The sequence below is a fragment of the Myotis myotis genome, unplaced genomic scaffold (assembly GCF_014108235.1).
Source record: "Myotis myotis isolate mMyoMyo1 unplaced genomic scaffold, mMyoMyo1.p scaffold_m19_p_47, whole genome shotgun sequence".
Taxonomy (NCBI): Eukaryota; Metazoa; Chordata; class Mammalia; order Chiroptera; family Vespertilionidae; genus Myotis; species Myotis myotis.
The window spans coordinates 293,033-316,367 of record NW_023416354.1 but is presented as its reverse complement, the minus strand read 5'-3'; the positions used below and the strand labels follow the sequence as shown (position 1 = coordinate 316,367).

General features: G+C 65.4%; 1 protein-coding gene across 3 annotated transcripts; it reads left to right on the top strand.

Annotated features, from left to right (window-relative positions):
* The first annotated feature begins 724 nt into the window (after positions 1–724).
* On the top strand, positions 725–15,202 carry AACS (acetoacetyl-CoA synthetase). 3 transcript variants are annotated; one of them, XM_036307411.1, is made up of 18 exons: positions 725–969; positions 3,602–3,705; positions 4,173–4,293; positions 4,681–4,794; positions 5,027–5,124; positions 5,574–5,688; positions 6,085–6,166; positions 6,904–7,051; positions 7,383–7,463; positions 8,089–8,213; positions 9,168–9,232; positions 9,370–9,492; positions 10,193–10,306; positions 10,415–10,540; positions 11,391–11,460; positions 11,942–12,000; positions 13,015–13,217; positions 14,274–15,202. In XM_036307411.1, exons 1-18 carry the CDS (start codon positions 858–860, stop codon positions 14,409–14,411), a joined length of 1,998 nt encoding a protein of 665 aa, XP_036163304.1. In that variant the 5' UTR covers positions 725–857; the 3' UTR covers positions 14,412–15,202. The 3 variants fall into 3 exon arrangements, with proteins under 3 accessions (XP_036163304.1, XP_036163307.1, XP_036163305.1); XM_036307414.1 differs by lacking the exon at positions 13,015–13,217; XM_036307412.1 differs by lacking the exons at positions 13,015–13,217; positions 14,274–15,202 and adding an exon at positions 12,584–12,938.
* Positions 15,203–23,335: the final 8,133 nt, after the last annotated feature.

Here is a 23,335-nt window from a genome sequence, read left to right as displayed (position 1 = left end):
TAGAGAGCTAGAAACATCGATGAGAGAGAAACATCAATCAGCTGCTTCCTGCACACCCCCTACCGGGGATGTGCCCACAACCAAGATACATGCCCCCGGCTGGAATCGAACCCGGGACCCTTCAGTCCGCAGGCCGACGCTCCATCCACTGAGCCAAACCAGTCAGGGCAAAAACGTATTTTATATTTAATCACACCAGGGCCTATTCATTCCAAGGACAGCAGAGCCCCATCCCACTTTGTTATGAAATGCTCAACTGAAAAAAAAAAAAAAAAAAAAAAAAAGCGGCCAGCCCCTGTGGTCCAGTGGTTGAGCATCGACCCATGAACCAGGAGACCAGGGTTTGATTCCCCATTAGGGCGCAGGCCCGGGTTGCGGGCTCCATCCCCAGCGTGGGGCCTGCAGGAGGCAGCCGATGCATGCTTCTCTCTCATCACTGATGTTTCTCTCTCTCCCTCTCTCTCTCTAAAATCAATAAAAATATATTAAAAAAAAAAAAAAGAGCGAATGACTGAACCCCTGACAATCCACGGGCTCCTGGCTCTCGGGGCTGCTTGAACCGCCTCCCGCCCCAGGTGCGCGCGGGGAGCCCGGGTCCAACACGTCTGCGATGCCCCACACGCCGCGTGGGCGCGGGCCCGGCGCGGGGACTCCTTTGCGAGCCGCCTCACCCGCGGAAGGTTACACGCGAAAGGGGGCGTGGCCACGTGGGCGGGGCCTCCGATGGGCGGGTCCGCGGGGGCCGGCGCTCCGGGTGCCGCGTGGTGGGCGGCTGTACCCGGCTCAGTCCAGCGCCCCGCCGAGCCGCTCGCGCCCCGCCGCCTGCCCGCGCCCGCCGCCCCCCGCCCCCTGCAGCCATGTCCAACGAGATCGTGGGGTGCCGGGTGATGTGGGAGCCCGACAGCAAGAAGATCACGCAGATGGATCGCTTCCGGGCGGCCGTGGGCACCTCCTGCGGCCTGGTGCTGGGTGAGTGCACCGGCGGCCCGGGGGACCCCCCGGCCCAGGGGCCCGCTTCCTGGGGCCCGCGGTGCCCCCTTGCCGGGCGTTGCTCTCAGAGCCTCCCCTAGGCATTCGAAGGGCCCCCGATGTCCGGGTTCCCCCTCCTGGGGGTTGGAGGAGCCGCTGGACTGGGGTCCCTCTCCAGGGTGTGCGGCGCCTCGCACGGTGGGGGTGGCCCCCTTGTCTGCGCGGGGCGTCCCCTCCCCACGTTCAGGGCGCTGGACTCCTGCCTGCAGCCTCTCCCGGCGTGTGGGGCGTCCTCTCCGTGGGAGGGTCCCCCCTCTGGCCTGGGGACCCCTCAGTCCACAGGGGTGGTGGTCCCCTGCTCCCGAGGTTCCTGCTTGTGGGTTGAGTGCGCCCTGGGGTCTTGCGCTGCAGCCTGAGGCTCCCTTTCCGCCTGGCAGCCCTTCCCTCTGTTTGTGGGGTCGCTTGCCCGCCCTCAGTACCCTGTGCTGCCCCCTGGTACCCCCACCCCACCCCAGGCTGACCCTGCCAGAAGGCCAGCGAGGACTTCCAGGCCGCCCAGGGGGAGGAAGGTCAGGTGGGAGCCTGCCTTTGGGGTTGGGCGAACCCCTCCCCTCTGCTCAGGCTCCCATCCCCAAGGAGACCTGGAAGGGCCTTCTTCCAGCTGCACCCCAGCCACCAGGGGGGGGCTGGGAGGAGGTCTCCTTGCCTGTGTCCCCCCAGCTCCTGCTGGCTTGTCCCACACCACGCTGACCCCCCCCCCCCCCGGGTTTTCAGCTCCTCATGGCTTCTCCTCCCCTCTCCCCCCTAGGTGGGCTGCACCCCTCTCCTCAGTCAGCATCACCTGTCACCCGGCTTGCAGGGGGTGTCCACCTGGCTCTGCCGCCTCTCCCATCCCCCTCCACCCGGTGCACCTCCTGGGCCCGCTTCCTCTTCCTCCTCCCCTGGCTGGTCCGCCTGCTTCCTGCCGTCCCTCCCGCGCTCAGCACTCCCGCTCAGGGCCCGCTGTCGCTGCCAGAGCCGCTGCCAGAGCCGCTGGGAAGCAGGTCTGACTGGTCACTCCTTGGCCCAGGGGCTCCTCGCTGACCGTGGACCTGAGATGGTGCACCTGGCCCCGTCCAGGCCTGCAGAGCATGGCGGGGTCTTCTTCTTTTTCTAAAATGTATTTTTATTGATTTATGGGGGGAAGGGAGAGGGAGAGAGAGAGAGAGAAACATGCATGAGGAGAGAGAATCATGGATCAGCTGCCTCCTGCCGGCCCTCCCCTGGGGATCAAGCCTGTAATCCGGGCCGGTGTCCTGACTGGGAATCGAACCCTGACCTCCTGGTTTGTAGACTGACACTCAACCCCTGAGCCACGCGGGCAGGGGGTAGGTCAGCTCTTGTCACTGCTCCCAGCAGAGCTCACTGAGGACCCCTGCCCGCCAGGCAGACCCTCAGGGGCAGCCTGCAGCCCGGCCAGCGGGTGTGGTGGCGGACCATGCCAGGCCCTTCCTTGGGCCCCACCAGACATGCCACACGGGCCGCCCTCTCATGAGGGGAGCGCCGCCGCTTTGGGGTACATGCTCTTTGGAACGCCCGTGCCAAGTGCCTTTCTGTACACGCCAGCTGTGGGCCAGCAGCTGGGATAGTGCCAGCCCGTAGCAGGCCGCGTCCCTGTTCTCAAATAGTTCCAGTGCAGTTGGGGGTGGGAAGCTCATGCAAAAATAGCCATGCTCCGGGGTATCAGCTGCCGGGCAGCGCGGCCCACCCCCTGGTGCCTCACTGCACCCCAGGACTATCGCGGTGCCCCTTCCCAGGGCCGACAAAATCTGCTGAGGTTTGAAAGGTGCAGGCTGGCCAGAATCCTGCGAGTGGACAGGGAGAGTGGGCAGAGGAAACGCAGGGCTTGCAAACCCAGATGCCTATGGGGCTGAGCAGGCAACGGGCATTCATGAGAGTTAATCCTGGGTGAGCTCTGTTTTTTTTTGTGTTTTTGTAAATATGTTTTTATTGATTTCAGAGAGGAAAGGAGAGAGAGAGAAACATCCATGATGAGAGAGAACCATGGATCGGCTGCCTCCTGCACCCCCCACACTGGGGATCAAGCTGGCAACCTGGGCATGTGCCCTGACCGGGAATGGAACCTTGACCTCAAATCCAACCTTGACTTCCTGGTTCATAGGTCCATGCTCAACCACGGAGCCCCGCGGGGCGGGCTGACTTCACACAGCAGTGAGCCTTTCCTGTCCCCCCGCCGCGGTGCCCCGTGAGGAGAGGCTGCTATTTATCATCTCCCTCTTACAGAGGGGGAAACCGAGGCACAGCGCGGGCGGAAGTAACTGGCCTGAGGTCCACAGCTGATCAGTGGTCAAGCCCGGATTGGACCCCCGGCCTCGTGGCTCCGGGGTCCCCGGTCGTAGGCGTGCTGCCGGCTCAGACACGCACCCGCTCCTCCTTGCTCTGTGCCCTGTGGGAACCAGCGGGGGTGGGTTTGCTTCAGCAGAAATCAAGATCCCCTCCGCCTGGCCGTCCTCGGACGCCCGGGGACCGCCCGGAGGTGCCGGGGTTCCTCAGGGGGGCCCGTCTGCTACGGAACTGCTCAGACTTTGCTTCTGAGGTTCATTGAGCCCTGTGCCCTTGACGTTATTTCCAGGAAATTACCATGACCTGTACCAGTGGTCAGTGGAGTCCTATGCAGACTTCTGGGCCGAATTCTGGACATTCAGTGGCATCGTGTCTTCACGCATGTATGACGAGGTAAGGGGGGGTTCTTGTCACGTGTCATCTTTATGGTTCTGTTCCAAAGTGAAGTGTTCATTTTTAGCCTTTCTCTCTTTCTTTCTTTCCTTCGTTTTTTTTAAAAAATACATTGTTATTGACTTCAGAGAGGGAGAGAGAAACATCCGTGATGAGAGAGAACCCTTGATTGGCGGCCTCCTGCACGCCTTGCCCCCCTGGGGATGGAGCCTGCAACCTGGGCCTGTGCCCTGACCGGGAATCGAACCGTGACCTCCTGGTTCATAGGCCCACTTTCAGCCACTGAGCCACGCCGACCGGGCTCACTCTATTTTGTGTGGGGAGAAGGCGGAAGCCCCAACTTCTTAGTTGAGGCCAGTTCAGGGTTTCGTCTGTAAAAGGGGGGACAGGGGGCCTCGGGCTTCCTGGGACGAGGCGTCTCGGTTCTTCATTCGCCCTGTGTGCCTGCTCCCTGTCGCTCCCCGTAGGTGGTGGACCCCTCCAAAGGGGTGGCGGACGTCCCCGAGTGGTTCGCGGGCAGCCGTCTGAACTACGCGGAGAACCTGCTGCGGCACCCGGAGAACGACAAGGTCGCCCTCTACGTGGCCAGTGAGTCCGGGAGCCACGCCCATGTCCCCGCTCCTCCTCCTCCCGCCCTCCTGGGGGTGTCACTCCGGTGCCAGCACAGGAGCCCTGTTACAGAATCACCCCATGGGCGCGTGGGCCTGAGTGGGTGGCAGCACAGTCACAGGCCGTGAAGCTGTCACCCCTGTCCGCTTCCAGATCTTTTCTTTTTAACATATTTTTATTGTTTTCAGAGAGGAAGTGAGAGGGAGAGAGAGAAACATCAGTGATGAGAGAGACTCATGGATCGGCCGCCTCCTGCACGCCCCCCCATTGGGGATGGAGCCTGCAGTCCTGCATGTGCCCTGACTGGGAATCGAACCCTGACCTCCTGGTTCCTAGGCCGGCGCGACCGTCCTTTTTCTCTTCCAGGGGAGGGCAGGGAGGAGGTCGTGAAGGTGACCTTTGAGGAGCTGCGGCAGCAGGTGGCGTTGTTCGCGGCTGCGATGCGGAAAATGGGCGTGAGGAAAGGAGACCGGGTCGTGGGTGAGTGTTTCGGGGAGAGAGCGAGGCAGAGGGAGGGGCCTGGGTGTGCCTCTCCGGGGGCGAGCCCGTGGGCATCAGCTGTGTTTGCCAAGCGGGCGGAGAGCCGGCGGCCTTATCGCAGGCCAGCCATCGGGGCCAGGCCCTGTCCGCCCCTTTCAGTGGCAGGACCGGCTGGGAGCCCGGCTCAGCGTCGGCCCAAAAAGCCCCAGCCCACGGCCTCTCCCCCCTGCAGGCTACCTGCCCAACAGCGAGCACGCCGTGGAGGCCATGCTGGCCGCAGCGAGCATCGGCGCCATCTGGAGCGCCACGTCCCCCGACTTCGGGGTGAACGTGAGTCGGGGTCCCCATGGGAGGGAGGGTCCCTGGGCCCATGTGTGCCCGGGGTGTGCAGCCCGGTCTCCAGGGCCCTCTGTGCGGCCATGCGAACCGCTTGGGGCCAGCGGGGTCCACGCGGGAGGTGCGGGAGGCTGGGACCGGGTCCCTGGGCGCCTCAGCACAGCGGGGAGGGGAGGCCTCTGGGCGAAAAGGCAGCGTGGGGTCCAGGGCCGGGCAGGCGGCTCGGCCGCTTCCTGGGGACGGCGCTGACCCACCCGTGGGGCCGGTCATGTTGGCTGCAGTGACTGGGAGACTGGGGTTTACTGAGTCAAACTGGAACATTCTGGGAGCCAGTGGGGAGGAAGTTGGGAGCTGTGTGCGGCCTGGGGCGTGGTCGTGGCCCCGGGGCTGCCGAAGGGGGACCCGGGGTGACCCGCCTCCCCCCTCCCCTCCCCTCCCCTCAGGGTGTCCTGGACCGGTTTTCCCAAATCCAGCCGAAGCTCATCTTCTCCGTGGAGGCCGTGGTGTACAACGGCAAGGTGCACGGCCACCTGGACAAGCTGCAGCAGGTGGTGAAAGGTGCGGCGGGGGCTGAGCTGGCCTGGGGGGGGGGCAGGGGCGGGGGCACAGAGACGGGAGCCCCCAGGACTCACCGAGGCCTCTGCAAGCTGCAAACAGTTCCCTGAGGCCTGGCCAGCATGGCTCAGTGGTTGAGCATCGATCTATGAACCAGGAGGTTGCGGTTCGATTCCCAGTCAGGGCACAGGCCTGGGTTTCGGGCTTGATCCCCAGTGGGGGGCGTGCAGGAGGCAGCCGATCCATGACTCTCTCTCATCATGGATGTTTCTCTCTCTCCCTCTTCCTTCCTCTCTGAGTCAATAAAAACATATTAAACAAACAAGAACCCTGTGGACCCCGTGCCAGACGCTGCGCCAGACGCGCCAGTGCCTGTCACTCAGTTTGCTCCTCCCCCAGGGCTGCCGGACCTGGAGAAGGTGGTGGTGATCCCGTACGTCGCCCCCCGGGAGGAGGTGGACATCTCCAAGGTCCCCGACAGGTGAGTCGGCCTCGCGGTGGGCCGTGCACTGCAGACCGCGGGGGAGAAAGGCGTTTTCTCTGGACGCAGCGATTGGATGGGCGCCTGTGCATGGGGTGCGTGTGGGAGGCGGGGGAGGGGCAAATAGGCGGGGCGCCCGGGCTCTGCACGAAGCACCTCTCAACCTCCCTCAGCGGCTCCCTGCCCAGCAGCCACAGGGTAGCGCTCAGAGCCCCTTTTCCACAGTGGTTATGTAGAAGCACTGTATTATTGTTGTTGTTGTTATTATTTATTTTAAAGTATTTTTATTGATTTCAGAGAGGAAGGGAGGGGAGGGAGGGAGAGGGAAACATCAATGAGGAGAGAGAAGCACTGACCGGCTGCCTCCTGCACGCCCCCCGCTGGGGATGGAGTCTGCAACCCGGGCCTGTGCCCCGACCGGGAATCGAACCCTGACCTCCTGGTTCCTGGGTCCCGCTCACCCACTGAGCCTGGACGGCCGGGCTGTTGCAGCGCTTTAGGAAAGAGCCAGCCCACCGCTGTCGGCTCTGTTAGCAGCTGGAAATGGTCACCTGTGCCCCCGGCTGCCCCCCAGGTCCCCGAGGTTGGGAGGCGCGGCTTCTCCCCTCCCTGGCTTCCCCTCTGGAAGGAAGGGCTCGTTTCCCAGGAGCCCAGGCCCTGGCCCCGCCCGGCTGGACGGGAGGGAGCGGGCGCGTGGGGCGGAGGGCGTGTCACTGTGACCCCGGTCTCGCCCGCAGCGTGTTTCTGGATGACTTCCTGGCGACCGGGAAAGGGGACCAGGCGCCCCAGCTGGAGTTCGAGCAGCTGCCCTTCAGCCACCCGCTGTTCATCATGTTCTCCTCGGGCACCACCGGCGCGCCCAAGTGCATGGTGCACTCCGCGGGGGTAGGGCTCCCCGTCCTCCTAGGCATCTGGGATCGAGCCGGCGTGGGGAGCTGCTGTGCCCGGGCTGGGCGGGCGGCACCACGGTGGTGGGCACACGCTCCAGGCCCGCAGCCGCTTTCCTACTGCCCCTGGCCTTCTTGCGGGCCACCTGGCAGCTCCCTCCACACCTGGCTTTCCAGAGCCTCCCAGCATCTGGGTTAGACCTGCTCATAGCCCTTGTCCTTACCCCCCCGCCCCCCAGTGCTCCTGTCCCCCCCAGACCCCCGTTCCTGCCCCCAGTGCTCCTGCCCCCGCCTCTGCGGCGCTCACGTGGTCCCCCAACCCCCCGCAGGGCACCCTCATCCAGCACCTGAAGGAGCACATTCTCCACGGCGACATGAGCAGCAGCGACATCCTCCTCTATTACACCACGGTGAGCGCGGAGCAGGGGGCGGGGGGCTGTGGGGGAGTGGGCCGTGGCTCCGGGAGACACAGTGGGGGGCTGTGCTCAGAGGGGCGCCCGTCCCCGCGGCTTTGGGCTCAGCTTTGGCGTCCTCACCTCCTGGCCTCCCTGGGCGCAGGTGTCGGCAGTGAGCCGCCCACCGCCTGGGCTGCAGGTGGAGCGGCTTCCCCTGGCCACTCGCTCGCCGCTGCGCTTCCCCTGAGCCTCCAGCAGGAGGCAGCCTCGCCCACACCCTGACGTTGGCCTCAGGGCCCCTGGGTCTGGAAATTAATGGTGTTTGGGGCCGGGAGGTCTGTGGCTGTTAGGGCAGCAGTAAGACGTGTCTGCAGGTGGCTCGCCCAGTTACAGCCACAGCTGGGGACCCGGGTGTGGGGACCAGGCCGCCGAGGGAGGCTGCGCGGGGAGAGCACAGCTGCCCCCACGCCCGAGGGAGTGTGGCCTACGGTGCCACCCGCCATGCCTGCGTCCTGGCCTCGCCTCGGCCCCGCGGGCTGACCGCTGATCTCGGTGCCTCTCGCTGAGCGTGTGCCCCGGAACCACCCACAGAGGTGGCTGACCCGCGCTGTCTGTCTGTCCGTCCGTCCGCCCGCTGCAGGTGGGCTGGATGATGTGGAACTGGATGGTGTCTGCGTTGGCCACGGGCGCCGCGCTGGTCCTGTACGACGGCTCCCCGCTGGTGCCCACGCCCAACGTGCTCTGGGACCTGGTGGACAGGCTCGGGTAAGCTGACCGCACCCCGCACCCCCACCCGCTGGCCGGGACCCTCCCCCGTGTGCTCGGCCTTCTCTGCCCTGCCTGGCGGCTCTGGGCCGGGGGCGGTGGGATCTGAGGAGCAGAGTTGAAGCCAGTTAAGAGGAGCGTCCTGCCCTCCTGGTCCCTGGGGCTGTGAAACCCGGAAGGAGGAGGCGCCCCGCCCCTCTAAGCCCCTCCCCCTGGTAGGAGGTGGCCCCGCCCCTCTCTAAGCCCCTCCTCCCGGTAGGAGGTGGCCCCGCCCCTCTAAGCCCCTCCTCCTGGTAGGAGGTGGCCCCGCCCCTCTAAGCCCCTCCTCCTGGTAGGAGGTGGCCCCGCCCCTCTAAGCCCCTTCTCCAGGTAGGGGGTGGCCCCGCCCCTCTAAGCCCCTTCTCCAGGTAGGAGGTGGCCCCGCCCCTCTAAGCTCCTCCTCCCGGTAGGAGGTGGCCCCGCCCCTCCTCCCGGTGGGAGGTGGCCCCGCCCCTCTAAGCTCCTCCTCCTGGTAGGAGGTGGCCCCGCCCCTCTAAGCCCCTCCTCCGGGTCCCTGTGGGGAGCTGTCGGCCGGCTCCCCAGCGATTCCTTTGCTGAGGGCTTCGCGCTCACCGCTCACCGCTCACCGCTCACCGCTCACCGCGGAGCCGAGGGGCTGGGCGTCAGCCGCGCTCTGGAGCGTCCTCATTAGCTGAGCTGAGCCTGTGCGCGGAGGGCAAACCCGCCGCTGGCATTTTTAAACCTCGGCCATTAACATTTCAAATATCACGCTGCGGCCTGGGCAATATTTAAATCCTGACATTTGGCTCCTCCCTAACGAGACGGAAAGGTTAACCACGTCCCGGGAACGAGTATCCGTTCAGCCGGGTTGGGCACACGGATCGGAGGCGGGCCCCTTGCTGGGGGAGGAACCTCGAGGAGCTCGGGGTGACCCCTTTCTCTCCTGTGCCCCAGCATCACCATCCTGGGAACCGGGGCCAAGTGGCTGTCGGTGCTGGAGGAGAGAGACCTGAAGCCAGGTGAGCCCCTGACCGCCAGCCAGGGAGGCAGCCCCCCTCTCCCCCTCCACCCCGTGTTCCCCCCCCCCCCCCACTTCCCGCAGGGAAGCCAGCCCGCAGGTGCAGGCGGGGTTTCACCTCTCTGCTTCCTCGCGCAGCGGAAACGCACAGTCTGCAGACGCTGCACACGATCCTGTCCACGGGCTCCCCGCTCAAAGCGCAGAGCTACGAGTACGTGTACACGTGCGTCAAGAGCAGCGTCCTGCTGGGCTCCATCTCAGGTGCGGCCGCCGGGGCTGGAGCCCCGGGGCTGGAGGCCGGGGGGCCGGGGTCCTGCAGGGCTCAGCGGGGTGGGCGCCCGACCAGGCTGGTCCCCAGGAGCCTGTGCATGCCCTCTGGCCCCGAGGCGCCTGCAGGTGGATCTGATGGGCGAAGCACCCCTTTCCCGTGAGCCTGAGTCTCACCTTCCCGCGGGAGCCCGAGAGGAGGTTCATTTAGGCTCCACTCCCGCAGGGAGACGGTCTGAGAGTCACCCCGACACAGGAGGCCTGCGCCTCCGTCTTGGTCTCCTCTCCATTTCTCCCGTGAGGCTGCACCTCTGTCTAGAACTTTCCAGTATTTAAAAATATACATATATATGTATATGTATATATATACTTGTATTGATGTCAGAGACAGGAAGGAAGAAGGAGAGAGAAACGTCCATGGTGAGAGAGAATCATGGGTCGGCTGCCTCCTTCTCGCCCCCCACTGGGGATGGAGCCTGCAACCGGGCCTGTGCCCTGACCGGAACCGAACCGGGACCTCCTGGTTCCTGGGCCACTGCTGGTCCACTGAGCCCCGCGGGGCAGGCCGGGCCGTCGCCGTGCTCACAGGGAGGACGGGGCTGTGCTGTGGGGTCTTCCTCCTCCTTGCTCACTCGTGAGAAACAAGCTCTTGGTCTCCGTTCTCTGACTCGGAATCCGTCTCTCACTGTCGCAGGCGGCACCGACATCATCTCCTGCTTCATGGGCCAGAACGTCTCTCTCCCCGTCTACAAAGGCGAGATCCAGGCCCGCAACCTGGGCATGGCTGTGGAGGCCTGGGATGAGGCAGGTACGGCACCGCCACCTCGGGACGGGGTGTGAGTGGGGACGTGGGAGCGCGCGGGGCGGGTCGGCTCGGTGCCGGCTGCGTGTCCTCGGCTGACCTCCCCTCCCCCAGGCAGGGCCGTCTGGGGCGAGAGCGGCGAGCTGGTGTGCACCCGGCCCTTCCCCTGCCAGCCCACGCACTTCTGGAACGACGAGGCGGGCAGCAAGTACCGCAAGGCCTACTTCTCCAAGTTCCCGGGTAGGCGGGCCCAATTCCGGACGTCCCCTCCCCGTGCCCCTACCCCCGACAGCCCCCCACCTCCCGCCCTTCCCGCAGCCCAGAGAGGCCGCACCCACGCAGCTCCTGGTGCCCAGGGGCGGACGCGAACTCTGGGGAGCACCTCGTCCCGTCCGCGTGAAGCGTCCTGTGCGCGGGAATCTGGGCTCAGCCTCATCTTGACCACGTCTGTGCCCAGAGCCCCGTGGCCCCACGTGGCCCCAGCCACACGATGGCCCCAGCCACACGATGGCCTGCTCGCTCGCTCGCTCAGAGAGAGGGCCCCTGCCAGGGGGTTGCCGCCTGGGCCTCTGCCTTCGGTCTCACACCCCGTCCCCCAGTCCCACAGAGATGTCGGGCAGGGCTTTCTGGGCCGAATGGTTTGGGCCGCCGGCCACCCGCACAGACTCACACCTCGCGGGCGCCTTGCCCTGAGCAGGAGGCGCTGGTTTAAGCTCTGCCGCCCGCCGCCCTTAGCGCACTCGGCCAGCGGCGGTAGAGCTGGGACCTCAGCGCCGTCTGTCCAGGGCTGTTTGTGCAAAGTGCTTGCTTCCTGCAGGCTCTAGAGCAAGCATGTCAAACTCACGCCCGCAGGCTGCATGCCTCGTTTGTTTGGCCCATGTTAGCCTTTGAGTTTGACATGCTTGCTCTAGAGGGAATCTGATTGGGCATAAACCACACGTGGAGAATCAGAACAGGCAGGTGACAGGCACCCTTGCCCTGTCCCACCCCCACCCCATACCATGCGGTTTCCGGCCGGGCTCCTGGGTGACCCCTTCCCCTCCGGGTGACCCCTTCCCCTCGGGGTGACCCAGCGCCTCTGCCGCCGCAGGTGTCTGGGCACATGGCGACTACTGCAAGATCAACCCCAAGACGGGGGGCATCATCATGCTGGGCCGCAGGTGAGGGTCTGGTCGCCCCCTTCCCTGGAGCCCCTCTTCCCGAGGCCGCCGCCTGTGTCAGCTTCCCACGGGCCTGGCTCACCTTCCTGGGCTGGGAGCTGGGGGTGGGGGTGGGGGGTGGTGGCCAGGGCGTAGGGAGAGGCCCGCACCAGAGGCACTGTGGGTGACCGTCACAGGCGGCAGCTCTCCCGGTCGGGGCTCGTGGGTCCTGGGGCCCCCACAGCGGGAGGGACCCTGCACGGGGAGGCGCAGCGAGGGGCCAGGGTGTCCACACGAGGGGGCTGCCTCGGTATCTGGCTCTGAGTTTAGGGGAGGGAGGGAGGGAGGGCTGGTCGGGATCAGAAGAGGGGACGCGAGCCTTCCGTGGCCGGCTTGTGGAAAGGGGGTGCCCACCACGCGGCCCCTCTGCTCCACGCCGCGCTCCTCCGGGACGTGGCTCGCTCAGGAGCCGCTCTGCGTTCACGCCCCCGTCTCTCCCCAGCGACGGCACGCTCAACCCCAACGGAGTGCGCTTCGGCAGCTCGGAGATCTATAACATCGGTAGGCGCTCCCTCTCCAGTCGTGCTCCAGTCCCCGGGGGGGGAGGGTGTCCTGTGGGGAGCCCCGAGGTCGGCTTCCCCACGACCTCCCCTCTGGCCCCGCGGCTCCCGCTGTGAGTCGGACCCGGATGAGCGTGTCCTTCTCGGGATGTACCTCGTCCCCATCGCTTGCAGCTCCCAGGACCTCAGGGGGGGGCTCTTTGGGGGTCCCCGGCCCAGGCCCTCCCCCCCCCCCCCCCCCGCGGTCGCTGCCCTGCTCCTGGTAAGCTGCGTGAGGTTGGTTACCTGTGCCTGCTCCTTGGGAGTGAGATACAGAGCACAGAGAGGTTGCACGAGTGCTGAAGGTCACACAGCACCACACAGGGCGCCAAATACAGGGTGGGCCCCTGGGCCTCACAGCTGCACGCCCCCCACTGGGGATGGAGCCCGCAACCTGGGCATGGGCCCCACTGGGAATCGAACCGTGACCTCCTGGTTCATAGGTTGACGCTCAACCACTGAGCCACGCTGGCCAGGCTTTACATTTTTTAAATTTAAATTGATTAATCCTCACCTGAGGATATTTTTTCCATTAATATTTTTAGAGAGAGTGGAAGGGAGGGGGAGAGAGAGAGAAACATTGATGTGAGAGAGACACATGGATTGGTTGCCGCCTGCATGGCCCGACTGGAGCCAGAGATGGAACCTGCAACCCAGGTACATGCCCTTGATCGGGAATCGACCCTGTGACCCTTCAGTGCCTGGGCCAAGGCTCTAACCACTGAGAACACTGGCCGGACAAGCTTCCTTAAAAAAATTTAATCTTGGAGTCAGGGCCGCACATGCCTCCTCCTCGGAGACCATCCAGCTTAAGCGGGCGCTGTCTCCCCGGTGGGGTGATTGTCCACCTGTCCCCACACCCCGAGGGCTACCACCGGGAGGGCTGGGAGAAGGGCCCGGCTCCCCTGCGCCTCTCCCCGGGGGGCGGGCCGGGCCCGCAGCGGCCGCGTGGCTGAAGCCTGGCCCCGTCCCGCAGTGGAGGCCTTCGAGGAGGTGAGCGACAGCCTGTGCGTCCCGCAGCACAGCCGGGACGGCGAGGAGCGCGTGGTGCTGTTCCTGCGCATGGCGGCGGGCCACGCCTTCCGGCCCGCCCTGGTGCAGCGCATCCGCGACGCCATCCGCAGCGGCCTGTCCGCCCGGCACGTGCCCAGCCTCATCCTGGAGACCAAGGGCATCCCGGTGCGTACTGCCCCGCCCCCCACCCCCCGCCCCCTGCCCCCTGGCGGCGGCCGCCTGCGCACTGGCACCTCCCGTGGGCCCACGCGCTTGGGACTCATCGCCAGGCTGGCTCGGGCTTTATATAGAGCTTGTCCCTGTTGCCTGGCAACAAGTCCTTCTTCCCCTGCCACCCCCCCCCTTTTTAACCCTTCCTAAATCGCACCACAAAGCAGCTTCTGCTAGATGCCCCTGTTCAGAGAGCAAGCAGGCCCAGCCCTGCACCCCCTTGCACCCCTAGTCCCCCGGTTTTTCCCCGCGTTCCCCATGCGGTTTTAGCGGGTTCTCGGAATTCCCAGTGAGACTCACTCCAGCCGCTCTCGCCGTTTATTTGAAGTTCCGCCTGGCAATGACCTGCGTCTATTTAGGGGCCTGAGCGCTGTCCGTGCACCCCCCCCCCCCCAACCCCCGTGTGTGAGTGAGTGGGGTCGGATCACAGCACCAGGGATCTGTCAGCTGAGAGAGGGAAGTGCTGTGCACATGTGTGTGCGTGCGCGTGTGCATGTGTGTGTGCATAGCCGTCTAAAGTCAGACCAGCGGCCGGCGGAGCAGCTGTTCCCGCGGCCAGCAGGTGGCGCTGCGGCCCCGCCCCGCCCCGCCCCGCGTTCACCGCGGGCTGGCTCCTGTTTAAACGGGGGTGTGTGTGTGTGTGTGTGGAGGGGCGCACACACTTCCTTTCCGTTTGGTGACGCGGGGGTGTGTGTGCCCACAGCTTGGGCGTCCTCCCCCTCCCTCGGCTCTCGGTGACTGTGGGGCCGCCCCTGGCCAGGAAGCAGCCGCGGCTCCCCTGGCATCAGCGCTGGTTTTGTCGGCTGGTGGGGGGTCCGGATGACCAGCTCCGGCGGCCAGCCCTGTCCTTCCCTGTCCTTCCGCGGGCGCTCGGACGCGCATAAAGCTCGCCGTCGGGCGGGCGCTGGGCTGAGGCCCAGGCTGGGGCTGGTCTCCGGGTGGGAGGCGCGGGGCGGGCGGAGCGAGGGGCTCCTCCCCTGGGGGTTAACCGCCTGTCCCCTCCGCCCGCAGTACACCCTCAACGGCAAGAAGGTGGAAGTGGCTGTGAAGCAGGTCATCGCGGGGAAGGCCGTGGACCACCGCGGCGCCTTCTCCAACCCCGAGACCCTGGAGCTGTACCGCCACGTGCCCGAGCTGCAGGGCTTCTGAGCGCGCCCCCAGCCCTGCGCGCGCCCCCAGCACCCGCGGCGGCGCTGTAAGGCTGGGGTCCAGGACATGGCCCAGACCCGCGGCTCTGCTCCCGCGGATGGGCGCCCGGCCGGGGGCTGGGGAGGAACCTGCCCTCCATCCGGGAGGGCCTGGTCTGCCCGCGCCAGTGCGTGGACCTGCCCTGGAGGCCGGGGTGCGGGCCGGGCGTGGCAGTGAGTGTGGAGGGTGTCCGTGCTCGGCCCGCAGCCCCCCTCGGCCTCCCCCGCGGCCCGCTCCGCGCTGTTCAGGTGCGGATCTGCGCCTCCGGCTCCGGCCGCTGGTCCTCAGGGCCGTCTGTCGGGGTTGCCAGGACCCGGCGGCCCACCGCGTGCTCCTCTGGCGGTGGAGGGGACACGCAGTTCCTGGTGGGCGCGGCCCTGGAGCAGGCGGTCCCGCCGCGGAGGGAGTGGGCCTCCGGCTGCATCAGGCGTTATTCATGGACCTAACGGATTAACGTCTAAGGTGACCTGTCTGGTGCGCGGGCGCTTGGCGAGCTGGCTGTCCCTCCTGAGCGCGCCCCGGGCGGCGGGCGCCTCGCTCCTCGGGTCGGAGATGGTGACCCCCCGGCCAGCGCGCTCCGGGCCAAGGTCGGCGGTGTCGTGTCCTTCCTCTTCCGCTGGGCGCTTGTGTCCACTTCGTGTCCTTTGCACGGAGCGCAGTGAAGGACTTTGCTGAATCCCTTTCCTTCTGATCACAGGCCTGTAGGGGAAGGTGCCCCGGAAGGCAGTGCAATAAACACGTGTGCGCCACCCGTGCCGCGTGCTCGCGTGTTTTCTCAGAAGGGGCGTCGGCTCCGCAGGCAGGAGGCGGGCTGGACCGTGGGGACAGCAGGAGCCCGCCATGCCCCCCCTCCCCCCCGACCCGTGACAGCCATCCATCCGTGGGAAGCACAGCCGGGGCGCTGCCTTCAGAGCCGGCTGCCTGGGCTCAAGTCCCGGCTGGACCAGCTAGGCCCCTCGGTCCGTGTCCCGGCCACTCGGGGCCTCAGCTTCCCCGCCTGGAACACGGGACCGTGGACACACGCCAACCTGGCGGTAGGAACAGCGGTCTCCAGCCGTGGCCAGGGCGCAGGTCTCCGCGGCACCTGGTTCCCGCTTGGCCCCGCACCTGTTTGGTTGTTTGGATCCAGTTTAGAATCTGGGAGGTTTCACCGCTGCTCTTGAAATCGCCTGGTCGGAAGTTCACACCGGCTGACCGCCTACACCACGGGACACCCTTCGAAGGCCCTGACATGCTTTGTTTATTTATTTAATTTAAAAAATGATTTTAGAGAGGAAGAGGGAGAGAGAAACATCCAAGGGAGAGAGACATCCGTCAGCTGCCTCCTGCACGCCCCCCCCCCCCCCCCTTGCGGGGGATGGAGCCCACACCCCGGGCCTGTGCCCTGACCTGGATCCAGCCAGTGACCGTGCCCTGCAGGGGACGGAGCCACAGCGGCCAGGGCTGGGGGGCGGTTCTTGAATGTCGAGATGGAGGAACACACGTCAGACCGCAGTGCAATCATCAATCGCCATGTACGTCGCCAAGGCACCAGCCCTCGCTGGAGCTGTGGCCTCCAGTCAGATTTGGGGGGACCAATTCGTGTGTCTGAAACGCTAGAAGCCAGCACCCCCTCGGCCAGCCTGGCTGAAACGGCGGCTTTTAAGAAGGGAGTTGTTTAACCCTCCAGACGTGGCGAGGGCAGAGGCTGCCCATGGCTGCCAGGGACGTGGGAGTCGTCACTTTTCTCAGGGTGGGTGCGTTTCTGGGGCTCCCCCTCCCCTGTCCGGGCGGCGAGCCCTCCCCCTGCCCCCTTCCCCCCACGGGCGTCAGGGGCTCGCCCAAGTATGTGACACATAATTGCTTTCATGTTCCGCCCGGCACGCGCGCGTCGATGGCCGCGGCGCAGATGTGACAATTCTATTAGGCCGGTGTCCGCATGGCTGACCTTGCAAATTGAATCCCGGGGGTCAGGCCTTCCGCCCGCGGCTAGATTTCATGTTCCCGGCGCGGGGAGGGCCTGGGCGGTGGGGCTGAGGTTTCGGGGCGGGCACCTGTCCCTCCCGTCCTGTCTTCTCCCCCTCCGCTCCCCAGGCAGACAGACGGCCGCCCTGATGCAAGGCCCCGCCGGCCCTGGCGGTGCGAGCCTCCCTGTGTCTGTCTGTCTCTCTCTGTGTGTGTCTCTCACTCTGTCTCTGTTTTTCCTTCTTTCTTTCTGTCTCCGTCTCTCTCTCACTCACTCTCTCTGCTGTCTCCCGGGCACTCAGCGGGTCTCTGCTCCCAGCTCTCCCCCCAGCGTCCCCCCAGCTCTGAGCTCTGAGCTGGCGCCTCTTCCGATGGCGGACGGATTTGAGTTGCGGGCCTGGTGCGTGTCAGACGCGAACTCAGTCTTTGTGCTGACGGGAGGCGCTCGGAGCCTCCCCCGGGTCCGTGGAGACGCCCGGACAGTGCGATGGCTGACCCGGGGCTTCATCTGCAGGCTCGGGCCCGGCTCAGCCTGGGAGCCGGGAAAGCCGGGCCTTCGGGATCCGGGACGGCTGAGCCGCGAGGCCAGGGGCCGCCTCACAGGAGCCGAGTCACAGTCACGAGGGAGGCGTTGTGGGCACCGCGGCCACGGAGCCACGGAGCGGGGCGCACCCTCAGCCGGGAGCGGGGAGCAGCGGGGCGGCCGGCGCTGCGTTCCCGGGTGATGGTGGAGCTCAGGCTGCTGAGAGCCGCAGAGAGCCGCGTGCAGAGCCGCGCAGAGCCAGCTGGAGGCCGTGTGGGCCCCGCGCACCCCAGGACTTGGCCCGTTTGCGGGCCTCTGGCCTTCCCCCCGCCGAGTGCCGGCTTCCCTCCAGCAGCGAGTTCGGTCTCGTGCCCTGGACACCCCAGCACCTACGGGGGTGCCTGGCGCACAGTAGGGCTAACACACATCTGGCCGAAGAACGAATGAGTCAGGTTTAAAGAGGGCAGTTTAGACTGTCTTTATTCTCTCTCTCTCTCTCTCTCTCTCTCTCTTTGTGGAGGAAAAAACCCAAACAGGCGCGTCTCCCTCCCGCAGCCTCTTATGTAACCAGCCTCCCCGGGCGGGCGCGCCAGCTGCTCTGGTCTCTCCCTCGGAGGCAGCCCCCCCCCCCCCCCCCCCCAAAGCCCGGAGCCTGGCTTCGCTGCAGCAGGACGAGGGGCTCCTGCAGGGGCCGGGGTGGCCCTGGGGGCGGGCTGGGGGGGGGGGGGCGCTGACCTCCGCCCTGGGAGTCACGCGTGTGGGAAGGCGCCTCCCACGGCCAGTGCATCTGCAGTCGCACCCCTGTTTGTCTGTCTGATTTCCCCACGTGCTCTCTCTTATGCCATTAAGAGCGATTTCCACTTCAGGTGGTTCCTCAGGCCTGATGAACTTGTAAATGTCAAGGTCACTGCAGGGCCCTGTGGGTCCAAGGAGGCTTGCAGCCGGGGGCTTACACCTGGGCATTCACTAAACTGGGGGCGCCCCCCGCCCCCCCGCAGGCGCTGTGGCCTGGGGCTGCCACGGCTCAGCACGTGGGTTCTGAGAGGCGCCTCACTGGACAGGAAATACGCATTTTTCTGTTTTCGCCGCCGCTGGACGGAGGCTGTTGTGCTGAGAGGTTTTGCATCTGGTCCATTTGGGCTTCCCGGGTTCTGGGACCCGCCTCTGCCCAGCGGGCTGCTTTGGGTTAAAGTGTCCCAATAGCAGGGCTGGAACTGTCGGGGCATCACCTCAGGGGGCGGGAGGCCTGGAGGCAGCGCCTGTGGGGTTCACACCGGGGCCCGGGGATTCTCATGTTCTCACGGCCCAACGAGGCTGCCGGTGCACCCGTCACACCTCACTCACAGGACACAGGGTGCCCACAGCCCCCCTGCACCCCACTGGCCGGGACTGGGTCAGTGCCTCCTGCAGAACAGCCCCCGCCCAAGGCACCGTGGAGGGGACTCACTCCCCTGCCCAGGGCTGAGGGCTGCCACTCACATGGGGGTGGGGGGCTGCTGGGCAGGAACACAGGCAGCCAGTGTCCGGGGGTCGGGCCTTGGGCTGCGCAGAGGCTGAGAGACCCTGGTGCCGTCGGCCCGGGGTCCAATGCGGTTCCGCCGCTGTCCAGCCGGCCGGGCGCCGAGGGGAGATGGCTCCGTCTCGCTGTGCCTCAGTTTCCTCCGTCACAGAGCCAGGGGCTGGTCGTGAGGAGCAGAGGAAGGAAAGCTGTGCTGCGACGAGAACTCGTACACGTGTCGATAGGGGGACATTCCTAGCGGCCGGAGGTGCACACAGCCCGGGTGTTCCCACAGGCGAGTGGGCGCCCACGCCCACACCCACAGGGGGTGTACTGTTCCGCTTTGCAAGGCAGGGACCTGCTGGTTCGCACCCCAGTGCGGCGGGACCTCGAAAAGGCCCTACTCAGTGCAAGGAGCCGGACACAGACCACTTCCTTCATGCCCCGCGTATAACGACAGGCCCGCCGAGGTAAACCCACAGGGACAGGCAGCATGTGGTGGGCGGGAGGGGCGTCGGGGGGAAACTGGGTACAGGGTTTCTGTCTGGGGGGGAGAATGTTCTGGAACTGGTGGCGGGGGCGGTCACAGCCCCGAGCGGGGACAGAACGCCAGGGAGCCGCACGCTGAAAGGGTCGGAGGCACATTCTATGTTGCGTGCGTGTCCCCACAACAGGACACGGGAGAGATGGAGGGAGCCCGCCAGGCACGTGCCGAACGCCGTGTCATCCCTCGTTCCTCGTCTTTCTGTTTCCACTTACAATGCTCCGGCACACGCTCCCCCCGCTTTTTAAGAGGAAGTTTCCTGGGTTAGTAAGGTTGTCTAGGTTTCCAGGGCACAGTGCTAGGGGCCTCCTGTGTACATTGCATTGTGAGCTCACCACCCAAAGCCAACTCTTCTAGCACATTAACAATACAGTTATTTGTATTGGGTTCAGAGAGGAAGGGAGAGGGAGGGAGAGAGGAGCATCCATGATGAGAGAGAACCACGGATCGGCTGCCTCCTGCACGCCCCACACTGGGGATGGAGCCTGCAACCGGGGCCTGTGCCCTGACCGGAATCCAATCCAACTGTGACCTCCTGAGCCACAAGGACCAGGCTTCTAGCACACTTAAAAAAAAAAAAAAAAAATATATATATATATATATATATATATATATATAACATTGATTTTTTACAGAGAGGAAGGGAGAGGGAGAGTTAGAAACATTGATGAGAGAGGAACATCGATCAGTTGCCTCCTGCACACCCCCCACTGGGGATATGTCCGCAACCAAGGTACATGCCCTTGACTGGAATCAAACCCGGGACCCTTTGGTCCGCAGGCCGACGCTCTATCCACTGAGCCAAACCGGTCAGGGCTTTCTAGCACACTTTAAACTGCCCCCAAACCCCGCCCCCTGGGTCTCTTGTCCAGCCCTGAGTTTCACCCATCCATCGGTCCGTCCGTCCATCCATCCATCTGTCCATCCATCCACCATTTACTGGACGCTGCCCTGTGCCCAGCAGCTGCTTGGTGACCAAGGCACAGGCTGACCCTCCCGGGCAGGAGATGAGCAGGGATGGAGTTTCTCTCCCTGCACATCCGGCACCAGGTAGTCACAGCGGCTCTGCAGAAAAATAAAGTAGGGGAAAGGGACAGAGAGAGGAGAGGGAGAGGGAGAGGGAGAGGGAGAGGGAGAGGGAGAGGGAGAGGGAGAGGGAGAGGGAGAGGGAGAGGGAGAGAGAGAGGAGAGGGGATGCTTGAGGCCGGGGCTCCCCAGAGTGGTTGCCCTGAAGGAGCCCTCCTCCCTCCACCACGGGCCCAGGCGGCCGGGTGAGCTGGGGAGTCTCCCTCCTGCCTCCCAGGCAGGTGAGCGCCACGCTGTTTCGGGGGCCCCTCCCCACACCGTTCCCGGGGTGTGGAAGGGGATTTGAGTGGATTCTGGTTCAGGTTCAGCTAAACAGGAGCCTTCGCAGGGGAAATCGAAGGCTGCCCGTCTTTGCAAGGAGCATCCATCCAACTGGCGGGTCACGTCGGGGGTCGCCGGCTGCGGCTGGAAGTGCTGTCCGTGCAACGGATAAAGGGGTCTCTCAAGGCCTCTGCACGCGGGGGGAGGCGGGGCAATCTTTTCGCCTAGCGCCCCCCCATCCCCCTCCCCCTCGGACCCCCACCCTTCCAGGTCCCCGCCTTTCTTTTGCAGCGCAGGTCGGGCCCGCAGTACCAGCGACCGCCACGCGATGGCAGTGTCGCCCTACGTTTGTAGCCCCGCGCGTGGGCTGAGCCGCAGCGAGGGGCGGGGGCGGGCCCGCGTGGGGGCAGCTGCCGGGAGGGTGGAGCCTAGCGCCGCGCGGAGGCCTTGGGCGGGGCCAGGCTGGTTCCTACTCGGAGCTGCCTCCGCACCACGTCCAGAGCGGGGGCAGGGCCTTCCCGGCCCCAGGGTCCCTCTCTGTACCCCAGGGGTTTGGGCTGTGGGGTTCTGTGATCCTGCCCCGGGCTGGGGGTGGGCTTCTGGGTTCGCTGGGAGGGGGGATAGGGCGGGAGTGAGAGGCCCGCTCCGCCCAGCCCTGGGGGTCTCCTAGGACCTAGGTCATTGCTGCCAGCGCCGCCACCACCAAACCCCCAGCAGCCCTTCAAGATCAGGGACGGCCTTGCCCTGCTCATATCAACGCCAGAAACAGCCCCTTAGATCTAGGCTTGTTAATATGCGGACAGCTCCATCCAATCAGGGCGCAGGCCGAGGAGAGGCGGAGCTGGGGTTGTCATTTCCGCTCGCACAGGAGCTCAGAGAGGGCTAGGGGCTTGCCCAAAGTCACACAGCGGGGAGGTGGTGAGGAACCCTGGGAACCCGGCCCTCTCCTGACTCGGCCTGGGGGGCGGGAGGCCTGTCCGTCTGCCTCCCTCTGTCTCAGCAGCACTGCAAACACATGGACAGGGCTGGAGAGGGAGTGGGAGGGGGCTACGTTTTATTTATTTTTAATTTTAATTTTTTAAAATGTATTTTTATTGATTCCAGAGAGGCAGGGAGAGGGTGACAGAAACGTCAATGAGAGAGAATCAAAGATCGGCTGCCTCCTGCACGCCCCCTCCTGGAGATCAGGCGCAACCCCAGCATGTGTCCTTGACTGGGGATTGAACCCTGACCTCCTGGTTCATAGGTTGACACTCAACCATTGAGCTACGCTGTGTGTGTGTGTGTGTGTGTGTGTGTGTGTGTGTGTGTGTGTGGTGGTGGTGTCTATTTTGGATGGTGTGGTCTGGGATGGCCTCCTGGAGGAGGTGACATTTGAGCTGAGACCTGAAGGGAGGAGGAGCGGGTCCTGAGAAGACCTGGGAGGGGGGGCTCAGGAGAGGAGACCCCAGGGCGAAGGTGTGCAGGTGGGACAGGTGTGCAAGTCCCCGGAGGCTGGGAGGCTGCAGGGCCATGAGCCAGGGACTGGCTGGCAGAGGCAGGCAAGTGGAGGTGCCGCTGCCCCCAGACCCAGCTCCGCCCTGAGAAATGGGGTGCCTCTGCGGGGTGGTCCTGAGTGGGGAGCAGGAGGCCTGATCCCATATGACTGGGGGATACAGGCCCCCTTCCCCCATGCACCCTTCTTATCTCTGGGCACAGACGCCCAGCTTTCTCCGGCCTGCAGGCGGTCAGATACGTGGGCACCATGGCAGGAACGCCCCAGGCCACGCGGGCACGTGTCTCTGCCATGGCAGCCCCTCCCCTTGAGCTGCGTGTGCATTCCCCCTCGTGCTGGCCACAGGGAACCCCATGCATGGTCCTTGCCACCCTCACCCTGCACAGGCCGGGCGCACAGTAGGTGCTCAGCTCGGCCAGCACTCAGGAATGAGAGTGGGAGAGAGAGGAGGTGGCCAGCAGCCTAGCCAGAGGGTCCCCAGAAAAGGCCTGACAGCTTTGGGGGTTCATCACAGAGAGGGGACAGCAGGGGGTCTCCAGGAGACCACCCACTGCCCAGCCTGGTATGTGGGTCTCCGTGCACCCCAGGCCTTGCCAGGGTGCCGGCTGGTGGGCTCGGCCAGGCCTGGGAAAATCCCTGAATGTTTCCTAATTAACCGGGGCCCGGGCCTCCCCACCTGCCCCCGCCTCATCTCCCCCCTTCATCTCACAAGAGCTGAGCTCTGCTAATGAGCCTGTCGGTACTAATGAGGCAGGTGCCCGCCAGCCCCTCGCCAGCTGGGCGGGGCGCAGGCCGGCGGCGGGGGAGTCAGACACGGAGAACTCATGGCCGCGGTGATGAGAATAATGATGTCCGCAGCGGTCCCTTCGCACAGCTCGCTTCCTAGTTAGCGCGGGAGTTTTCTGCGCATGACCTGGGACCCCAGGTGGAGGCCGCCATGGCGCCGGCTTCTCCGATGGGGAAACTGAGGCTCGGGAGGGGACACGGCGCCCCCTCTCCAGGGTGCACAGCAGGGCCAGCCGGATGCTGGGCCAAGACTCCAGGCTGCGGACGTCCTTCCAAAAGCCTGGGCCTCACTCCGCGCGGCCTCCCTGACCGGCTGCAAAGAGTCTGACCCACTTTGTCAGGGAAAACGGAGCCGCGGGAGCCAGGGGGGCTGGCGGGTGGGGGTTGGGGAGTGCGCGGACTCCAACCCCAGGCGCCCCCTGCCCCCCCACCCCCACCCCCGGACCCCCTGCGCTTGCAGCTGTGTGGGGCGACTTTCAAGGCATCTGCGGACTGCTGGCCGGATGCCCGGCCTGGCCCAGCCGCGCAGCCACGCCCGGTGCCTGGCCCGGGTTGGGGGGTGGGGTGGGCTTCTGGATACAGGGTACCCGGAGCCGCTGAGGCCGGGGCTGGAGGCATCCGGCCACCCTGTCCTCCTCTCTGCCTCTGCTCCCCCCTGTGCCCTGCCCCCCACGGGGTCACTGACCCGCTCGGCCTTCGCCCCCATTGCGCCTGGGGTGTGTGTGTCCCTGCTGCTCACCGGGGTGCA

Excerpts from the sequence above, each read along its gene's own strand:
- AACS (XM_036307411.1), top strand. The coding sequence starts at position 858 with ATGTCCAACGAGATCGTGGGGTGCCGGGTGATGTGGGAGCCCGACAGC. Across the intron at positions 3,706-4,172 it reads CTTCACGCATGTATGACGAG|GTGGTGGACCCCTCCAAAGG; the intron begins GTAAGGGGGGGT and ends CGCTCCCCGTAG. Across the intron at positions 9,233-9,369 it reads GGAGAGAGACCTGAAGCCAG|CGGAAACGCACAGTCTGCAG; the intron begins GTGAGCCCCTGA and ends TTCCTCGCGCAG.